This window comes from Hetaerina americana, unplaced genomic scaffold (assembly GCF_022747635.1).
Source record: "Hetaerina americana unplaced genomic scaffold, ioHetAmer1.1.p SCAF_45, whole genome shotgun sequence".
Lineage (NCBI taxonomy): Eukaryota > Metazoa > Arthropoda > Insecta > Odonata > Calopterygidae > Hetaerina > Hetaerina americana.
Window position 1 is genome coordinate 1347930 of NW_027287041.1, and position 10680 is coordinate 1358609.

General features: G+C 36.1%; 1 protein-coding gene across 1 annotated transcript; it reads left to right on the forward strand.

Moving 5' to 3' along the window:
* Window positions 1-994: 994 nt before the first annotated feature.
* Window positions 995-4110, forward strand: LOC139693203 (uncharacterized). The gene is made up of 3 exons (XM_071591304.1): window positions 995-1355; window positions 3017-3497; window positions 3732-4110. Exons 1-3 carry the CDS (start codon window positions 995-997, stop codon window positions 4108-4110), a joined length of 1221 nt encoding a protein of 406 aa, XP_071447405.1.
* The last annotated feature ends 6570 nt before the right edge of the window (window positions 4111-10680 follow it).

A 10680-nucleotide genomic window follows, 5' to 3' on the forward strand; every position in this document is an offset into this window, starting at 1 on the left:
TACACTTCTTACCGTACATATATATGATTTTAACTGACCAATCATTACTTATTAACATAACATTAAAATACCACTCACTATCAAAAACCTATGTCAACATATTTTCTTCTTAAATATATTAAAACCTCGCTTTTTTAAACATATTTTCGATGATAATTTCGATCTATATTAAATTGCTCTAAATCAATTTGGTGGCGCAATTTACATAAATGTAATATTTTACACCATGTAAATATATTTATATACATGTATACGTGCGTATCTATATGCATTTAAATTTTTGAAAAAATATTTTTATTTTAAAATTTATTAAATGTTGGCCAACAAATATATCTTTAATACAACTGTAATAAAACCTTTTTTCTTTTTTACAACATTCTCTTTTTTTAACTCATTGTTAAAATTTTGCAAAATTCGTTTTTTCAAAAAACGATTTAAAAAACGTTTTTATTTTGGTATTCATTGTTATTATTATATCATAAAACATAAATTTCTTAATATTTATGCGGTCTTTTTAAATTTCAAAATATATAATAATATTTATATCTCTATGCAAAATTATCCTTACAAAAAAAATTGGAATAAATATACACTTTTAAAAAAAATTTAAACGCACTTGGCTCGCCGTTTAAAAAATTTAAATAATGATATATTTTTAACCTTCACAAAAATTTAATTTTCGAAAACATAACCCTCAACTTAATCTGTTTCCCAATCTTATATATCTTTAAAAATTATAAACTATCCTAAAACAATATCACTTTACCTCATAAAAACGTTTTGGCTTCCATATTTATTCATCCAACATGTTTTTTGACCAACAACCACTCAAAAAAACGGTTTAAAAAATTTAACAATTGACATTAAAGTTCTAGCACAACATGAGACAATACTCAAGTGTCCAACACCCGGTTGTAACGGTCGCGGTCACGTTAGCACCAACCGTAACGCTCACCGCTCCTTGTCGGGATGTCCAATCGCCGCCGCGAACAAGATGTCAGGCCGCGTAAACCCACAAATCAACATTATATCCCAGATGAGATCACAAAACGTCACACATCACGTGGCAGCTCTCAGATTAGCCTCTCACATAACGCAAAATGGCCGCCTTCCATCAGCTGTCTCCAATCCTGTTCCTCTCAGGATAAACCCGTACGTGTCACACTCGTGTAACACTGGCAACATTGCCGTGCACAATCTTGAGGTCAACATGCAACACTGTAGAACGCCAGGAAGTGTTCAGATAAGAGAGAATCAGTCTTCGAACACAGCAGGTGGAGGAAAGTTTGGACACGGTAACGGGGAATCAATGACTGAAAACCATGGAAACCATTTCGCTAAGGATTCTCAGGGAGGTGAGTTTGTTTTTCGAGAGTGTTTTGCTTATTGTTTTGTTATGAAACACATTTTCTGTTGTATTTTCTACGTTATTAGTTTGTGTACGCATGTCTTGACTTATATCAAATGAACCTTACACAGAAGCTTTAATATAGTCCCAACTGCTTTGTATTTACAGTATTTTGTTTAATTCAGGGAAAATATATTTATTTTTCGCCGTTTTGCATTTGTTCTAGGACTTGAAAATGTTATTTTAACCATTTATATTCCTTAATTATATGCCATCTTCATAGTTGATAGCTTTTCTAACTTAAAAATCGCCAGAAAGCTTTGGAACTGCTTATAAATAAAAAAGAAGTTTTGACACTATATGGCAATCTACAAATACGAAAAACATTAACTAAAAAATAATAAAATCACATTCCTGTAGACAACAAACCAAATAGTATTCAGAAGCAATCCTGGTTTGGGCATGTGGAAGTAACATTCCCCCTCAACACACATGTTTTGGTTTGAGGTCGTTCCATTGTTCATTCAGTGTAGTATTTTGAGAAGCGGATGAAGTATGGAGACGTGTTCTAGTGTTGTGTGCTATACATGTCAGCATGGCGAGTTTAACAGCTTGCTCTTATCGTATTTGATGCCTTCAACCTCATATTCGTTCAAGGTGTAATGATTATTACCCTTTCAGTTGTCTCTTTGAGTTGAGTTGGAAATACTAGAGTAAATAAAAATCGCAGAAGGCATCGCAAGATCGCATTAAGGGGGAATAATAAGGAGGAGGAGGGTTTTGTGTGTTTGTGTTTTCTGTGTCTGTGAGACAAGGCGTGGTGGACATCGTGAACACAGATTTATCACAGAGAGGTATTATCATCCCAATTAATGATCAATAAATAATAATAATGAAGCCGACACCACGTTCCACATTGGATATATTATCCCAATATATATGGTGTGATATGCGATATATACGCTTTTGATATGAGTGATTCGCCTTTGGTCATTTTATGAATCAAATCTTCAAGAAGACGAGTTTGCTTTGATTGTTATATATCGTTCGTGGGTCAGTGATCTCGGACGTCCGCTGCTCGTGTTTAATCATCAACAATTAATAGCTCTTCCCTGGCTCGTAACCACGAAATTATACCACCCATATCAGATTAACAGTAGACCTATCAACAGCATCGTCACTACATAATAAACAGCCTTTAAACAACAATTGAATCTCAGTAGGAGTCACTTTTATAATAGTCACGCTGTTCAAACTCGCAAATGCTGACATATATATATATATAGCACACAACACTACAACACGTCTCCATACTTCATCCGCTTCTCGAAATACTACACTGGATGAATAATGTAACGACCTCAAACCTAAGCATGCGTGTTGAGTTGCGGGAATGTTACTTCCACATACCCAAACCAGGAGTGCTTCTGAAGTTAAAATTTTTTGTGATCTATAGGCATGTTTGTGTTAGTTTTCATCCTACAGTCGTAATATTCAAAAAAGTTACGTTTTCTTTCATCAAAGCATTATATTTTAATAATTGACTGGTACACGGGGTATTATTTGATGTGTATTTGATCAGTACACTAAATATATTTTAAAAATGGAACCTATTTCATATATATCGTCCATTTGTCTTCAATTCTTCCTAACGCTTTGGATTTCCAGTGCCCAACATGCCACCAGACTACGCCTTCTGCAAACCAATGGAAGGATCCGAAACAGAAGTCAAACCATGCCTATCATACGGCCCACCATACTACAACTCCAGCGCTCAACCCGGCAACACCGCACTGCACGTGAACGGAAACGTTGGCAACAGCGCCTCCAAGGCGAAAAGCGAAGACGAAGATGACGAAGACGACGACGAGGATGGTGACGTCAGACCAATGATGCCAAGTCGGCAGGAGAACGCGACGTTGCCAAGTCGTCAGCAGGAAATGTCAACCATGCCGCATTCGGTCAAGGTTGAGAAGGGAGAATTGAACTGTCGCTCAGGGTTCGACCCTTATTCGAGCCAGGATTCCGATTCAGGGTCCAGCGTCATGCACAACTTGGCAAGCCAGCAGGAGTCGACGTTGCCGAATCTACCCGTCGCACAGAATATATACCCAGGGAGGGAGTATGAACAGGGTCATATGGTCTATAGGTATGTAAACATGTCTTCTTTCTAAGTTTTATGTCTTAAATACTGACGAAGACGGCTGTTATTCCTATAGTGGGTGCGTTCAGGAAGGATTGTTATTTTTTTGGATAATTTTTGAAGAAATTTGTACAAACTCATGGCATTCTTCAAACTACCTTCCTTACCATGGAGAAAATGGAGAACTGTCCACATTCAGTTTTAAGACATAAGTGCTTCCATTTTTCATCACCCAATCAGGGACTACGATTCGCAGCAGAGGACACCATCAGGGACGTTATTCGAGGGCCGGCCGCCTTCCTACGACGTGATTGGTCGCTGCGGAAACGGCCAACAGCACCCAACGCCCCAACAGTCACAGCAACAGCCCCCGGGGGCGGGACAATACGAAGGCCCATACGACAGACCAGGGTTTGAAGGGTCGGGGATGGATGCTACTAGAACTCCGGCCTCATTGTACCCTGGCTATCAGGGTACGGTGTACCCTGGAGCCGGCGAAGGTGCCCCCGGGAGCGTAGAGGGCCCTGGGGGCGGTGATGGGCCTGGGAGTGGTGAAGGAGGCGGAATGGGGCAACCGGAAATGGCGCCGACACAACCTATATACCCAAGGTGGGTTTAAGTTAGGTCAAAGGTTATAGACAGCCCAGCGTAACCCCATGAATGAGCGTACAGGCTATAGACCAAGAAGTATGTGACGTATTAAGATAGTCAGTAAGAGGATATGATCAATATTCTGTTAAATTAAAGTGTTGATAGGTCTTAATTTAATTCAGACATCCGATACCCAAATTAAGTGTTGTAGTTACCATTCACCCGTTGTCGTAAATGTTGTAAATATATTTATTTCAATGTTGGTAGCCTAAATTCATTTCTGGTCCATAGTCACATTGTAAAACATTAATCCTTCAGTGGTGTTTTTACGAAGTTTGTCCAAAAAATACGCGAACTGAGGCCAAATTCAGAGTCTACATATCAATGATTTTGCTGTCTATACCTTCTTCAGAGTACTCTCTCTGTCCATTCGTAGTAATGGCTATCTATGCCTTCTTATTATTATTATATATTCCATCTTCTTCTTCTATTCACTTCCACTGTTAAATAATGATAAAGTACCCTCCCCCTTTGGAAGTCCTCCTCTTATTTAAAGGCAGTTCAGTTCTTATTAAGGTTCTTCTTATTTAATTATCAGTAGTAGTAGTTTTCTATATCATCGTTTCTTCTTTGCTTTATTTTTATTATTTATTGTCTGTCTCTTCTCTAACAAACATATTATTATCATCTTGTGTGTGCCCCAAAATGATATGACAAGTACGATGTCCCCCCCCAATCATCATTATCATCCCAGATTTCATTGCATTTTATATCGGGAATATATATAGGAAAAAGTCGCAAAAATGGGCAAAGATATATTAAGAATAGTATAATATGGGAGATTGTGATGGTCATAGGATCAAGGGTGTTTTGATTGTATTTAGCCAGAAACAACGGCGAACTTATCAATGTGCTCTGAATGGTGTGCATTGTGTCATGGTGTCATTCATTGGTGTGTGTGTTATCAAGGATCCATCCATGTCCATCCATCCAATCATATCGTGTCATTCATGGTAATAAAATAATAGTATTGGTGTGTGTGTGTGCACTGTTGATAATTTACTATAAATTCAGTTCATATCAGCTGACATCATTCGGATTACAGTTTATTATTATAATGACGATTAGATAAGAAGGACAAGGGAGACCATTGAACACACGATCAATGTTGTCAATGGCAAACAGGAGAAAATATGAAGGTCTTTATAAAGGCATTACATCATACATCTTGGCATCTTATCTCGGCCATCTTGATAAAATAAAATTTCCACTTGAAAATAACGGTCGTTTTCTTCTTCAGTGCATTATCACCAGTACATTTCTCAGTAATTCCTCCAATAACTTTTACCACTGAACTTCTCCGAAAAAATTGATGTCGATTCTATGGTCAGTGATGTCGTCATTTTCCATTTTCAGGCAAACAGTAAAAACAAGGACAAGTCAAGCTAACGTAACTGACATACCATACGCACACCTCGACGGTCCGCCAAAGCACAGACGGCTAATTATTTGGTGTATAGGCCACCTAATGGCATCCATATTGAACCTTAGTTCGCTTATTTATTGAACAGGCTACGTATCAATAACATAATAAGTTTTATATCTCCCTCTACGTTTCTGCCTTCAAGGCCAATGTACCAGCCGTACGACGCTTCGGCCATAAACCTCTCCGTCAAATGCGCAGCCGCCGCCGCTGCAGCCGCCGCAGCTGCCGCAGCCGCGCATGCGCAGATGGCGAAAGCTCAAGGCGGTAAAGGCGGCAGCCAATCCCTGCCGCCCACGTCACCAGGTGGGTCTGTGATGGACCTATCAACGTCAAGCGTCACCTCAACTAGCTCAACGGTGAGTGTAGTTCACGAAAACTCAATCTATTGTTATAATAATTAGTTATTTTGTGAAATTCGTTTGAATATTGAAATTCAATTTTTTTATGGGTTATACGAGGGTCATCCGGAAAGTAGTACCCGTTCGTGCCGCATGAAGTGCTGACGACGCGAGTAGCCGCTGGACGAGGTCAGATAGCTTCAGTGGCTTGTCTGCCTTCTCTGAGCCAAGTTGCGTGACGCTAGCATTGCCTGTGTTGTTTCTGTGATTGTTTACAATGTTTAAAAAAATTGAGAACGCCGCCAGTTGTGAAGTGAGGGCAGTGATTAAATTCCTCAATGCAAGAAACGTTCGCCCATGTGATATTCATCGCCAATTAAAGGAGGTGTATGGAGACAATGTAATGGACGAGTCGTCTGTTCGGCGGTGGTGTCGCAACTTCAACATGGGGAGGGGGAACACACACGACGATGAGCGTTCGGAGAGACCGTCTGTCATTACAGACCAACTGGTGAGCTCAGTTGACGAATTCGTGAGGAACGATCGGCGCGTCACAATTGATGACATCTGTGAGCATTTTCCCAATGTTTCTCGAACAATTGTTCATGAAATTGTTAAACACCATCTGCATGATGCAAAAATTTGTGCAAGATGGGTCCCTCGCGTATCTCAATGAGCTGGCGGCGAAGGACTATGCAGCAGGAATACAGAAACTTGTCACACGTTATGACAAATGCCTTAATTTGCTTGGAGATTATGTTGAGAAGTAGTTTAAAGTATCCTCTTTCAAATAAAATTTTTTATGTTTGTTAATATTTACTTTTGTGTCTTTATTTCACGAACGGGTACTACTTTCCGGATGACCCTCGTAATTGAGTTTTCATGTGTTCTGTTCAGTATTTAAACGGATTAAAACACGTAAAAGTCTTATACTTCTGAGTAATTGTTATACAATGAATTATTTCTTTGTTTTTCGTTGCATTTCAACTTTTTTTGGATTAATTCAATTTTGAATTTCACCCCATACAACATGCCGTCAAGTGACGGCGTGTGGTATAGGGTGTTAGTTGACTTGTATTTACAGAAATTGGTGATTATTTTTTAAATTAGACTAAAAAAGATATGGATTCCGATAAAAATATATTTTTATTTAAATTATTCCTCTATTCAACTCTATTTTCAATTTTTGATGTCCAATTACTCGGAAATCATGAAAATCATTGGTTTCTGTCGGTAGTTTGCATTTAAATACAAATTATATATATATATATATATATATATATATATATATATATATATATATATACGATATATATATATTTACATTTTTAAAATTAAATTTAAAAAGAAATTTGGAAATGAAAAACTGACGAATTTCGCACTTCTTTTTTCATCCCCCAAAACCAGTATGGCCCTCACCCGCACCACCTTTCGCCGCGGTCCACCAATTCCCTTGGACCATCCGCGTCATCGCCAACTCCTTCCCCTCAAGGTCAAACCCTTGACCTTAGCGTTGGCAGACCAACGGCAGTCAACCACGGTCAACACCAGAACTCCCAACAAACGCACAGGTAAGGGAAAAACATATGGAAAAATTTGAAAATATCGATATTTTTTCATTGATTTTAGTGTATCGTAAATGAAAAAAATAGATTTATTATTCCAAAATTAGAATATCGATTTTCTGTATCGATATATATTTATATATCGATCTTTTTGTGTTTTGTAGTTTATGTGTATCGATAAGTGTGCCTTATTTATCATAAATATCGATTTTTGTGTGTCATAAATTATTTAATATCGTTTTTTGGGTGTAGTGGAATATCAGTATCAATTATTGTTTATTTTAAAAATCGATTTTTATTTATCGCAATTTTACAATAACGATTTTTATTTATCATTGTCGATACCGATTTTTGAAATATCAATATCGATTCTTGATTTTTGTCTACCGTAAATTATCAATATCGATTTTTGTGTATTTAAAATTATTAAATATAAATGTTAATGGTTATTTAAATATTAATATCGATATTTGTTTATCGTAATTTTAAAAAATATCGATTTAGGTGAATCGTAATTTATCAATAATGATTTTTGTTAATTGTGAAATATCAATATCGATGTTCGTGTGTAGTGAAATATCAATATTTGTTTTTGTTGATCGCAAATTTTAAAAATATCAATTTTTTCATATCGTAATATATAAATATCCATTTGTGTGTGTCATAAATTATCAATATCGATTTATGTGTATCGTAAAATATTAAATGATTAATTCATGCTTTTCATTAATCGATTCTGGACTACTAAAATGTTCTTTGTATTTATTTAGTTTTAAATAAATAAATTTGGTAGTCATTTCATAGTGAGGTTCGTACTCTACACAAAAAGAAACAACTGAAGGCGTTAAGCGAATTAAACAAATGAACTTTTTCATGTTTACCTTCCAATTTCGTTTCATTCAAAACAATTTTCAATAGCAACACGGGTTGCTATGTAACGCTTACTGAATTGGCGTCAAATTTCTTCAATTTTCGGGAATTTTGTTAAATATCACGAAAACCTAAGGAGATAACGGTATTGAATTGATAACTCTAGATAGTTCAATCAGTTCTCTTTCTAATGACACCTACATTGAGTACCTATGGGCATTACGTTTAATTTAAATTTGCGAAAAAGATGACGCCTTCAATATTTGAAAATTGTATTTTATCATTACTGTCAATTGAAGGAATCGTATGAGAATTACCTGCCACTCTCATCAAAAGTTTTATTATGATTTATATCTGTAACTGCGGCTAATTATACAAAGCCACATTGCTAATTATAAGTGCTTTGGTAAACTCAATAACTCGACGACATTTTGTGAAATAATCCTCATGTCCGCTTTTGGTTTCAAAAGACGTACATCTCAATTTTGTTATTTACGTAACCAACCGAAGATTGTGACATCCCAATCAATTCCCGTACCCTTTTCCAAAAACCCCTTTCCGTATACCCTTCGGAGATAAGGGTACGTAAAACATCCCATCTTAATTAAGGCTTTTACGAAATCCCTATTTTCCACCGCTAATTAACTTTCTGAAATTATCCGTCATATCCTGGTTAAGGCATTAAAAGGGTTTTGAGGAATCAATATATTTCTGGAACTTAAAGAGAAATGGCTTTCATTTCTGTCCTGTAGAACCTTTCTCCTTCTTCTTTCATTTATACGTCCGTGAGCGAACATATGAATGAAAGACAAAACACTGCTCCCTTCCGCAATTTTCGATCGTTGTTGATGTAACGTCACCTTCGCCATGGCGACGGCACGTATTGGCGTAACGTATTGGAATAAATTTTTCGAATTTAGTAAATTCTTTAATAATTTTTCCAAAATAGTTGCTGTTTATACGTATATACGAATGTAAAATGAATTAATCGTTTTTTTCTCCTATAAATATTTAACGAGAAGTGTTTTAATTCCTGTTGAATAAAATATTATTAAATTTTTTGAGCAGTTTTTTCTGACACTCTTTCCTCCCAAATTTACTCACTTAAAAATTGACGAATAACGAAACATGAAATTAAAGTTTAATATCAGGGAGTTATTGATATAACTGAGTGTGCTGAGTTCCGGGCAAGGCACCTACAGCTCCACAGAAGCTATGTGATTTTTCGGGTATCAGATCTTCTTGGGAAACCATAACCGGCACAGGGTATTAAAGAGCTGGCCCCCTTATTAATACCCTGATGTGTGAATTTCACACGCCATATAGGGCTTAGTACTGGGTGATCTCTACCATCCCCTACTAAACCGACCTTCGGGTTGATTATGGTGTTAATGGTTTTTTATATAAAAATATATGGCTTATCGTGGAAAAATGTGGACCTAAGAAGATATAAAAATAATTTCAGAAACTATTTTTAATTTTTTTTTCCTTATTGATGTTAAACGATGTTGTAACTTGCGATTAATCGCAGTAAAAAATATATTTTTTAACTATTAAAAAAACGTTCCATTATCTTGCGCATAGGAGTTAAATATTTGATGGAAAAATACGATAATTACCTTAATGTTTAACAAAAATCACCATTGTAATTTATGTAATTAAAATTGTAGAAGAGACTTCATTTAGTATCATACTGCGTAAATTCGCATTCGTAAAACAAAATGGCGCCCTGACAACGCAATGCGATCTTCAGCTGTTTTCGTATATTTTCCCGTGTTTACATTTGTACGAATTTTCATTAGTTACCGTTATAATAATAATTGCTGTACGTATAAGTATACATACAAATAATTTGAAGCTTATAATCCCTTAGATAATGACACAAGAAATTTAAAATAATTTATGTATTGATTTTATGTTAGCGATAGAGATTTATTGATACCCAAACAATTTCCTTGGAAATAGTTGTTATTTTTCTCAAAACCGCATCGTTTTGAAGGTATTTCGAGTTTAAAAATGATTTCTAATCGTTTAGAAATATTTTACGAACATAAATATTGTGTTTCTGGGGTATTTTATCAATCTATAAGCGTTAAATTAATTCTGGGACAATATTTCGTTCCATTTTATATTGATTTTCGCGTAAATTATGGCATTATCCTAAATTTAAACAGAGATTAAGCCTTAAATTAATGATTGAATTCGATTTTAGTCCGGGTTTGTATTGGCCCGTTGACGTATTTTTCAATTGGCAAACATTGCGTCTCCCCCTCACCACGTCTCGGAAGCGTATTCTTCGCGATAACGGAAGATTGGCGCTGAATTTCAATCTTCATGAA

What these genes read in the sequence shown, in the direction of transcription:
- LOC139693203 (XM_071591304.1), top strand. Translation starts at nt 995, where the DNA reads ATGTCAGGCCGCGTAAACCCACAAATCAACATTATATCCCAGATGAGA. An exon ending in CGCTAAGGATTCTCAGGGAG is followed by an intron (nt 1,356 to 3,016) that starts GTGAGTTTGTTT and finishes TTGGATTTCCAG; the next exon opens with TGCCCAACATGCCACCAGAC. An exon ending in CAGGGTCATATGGTCTATAG is followed by an intron (nt 3,498 to 3,731) that starts GTATGTAAACAT and finishes TCACCCAATCAG; the next exon opens with GGACTACGATTCGCAGCAGA.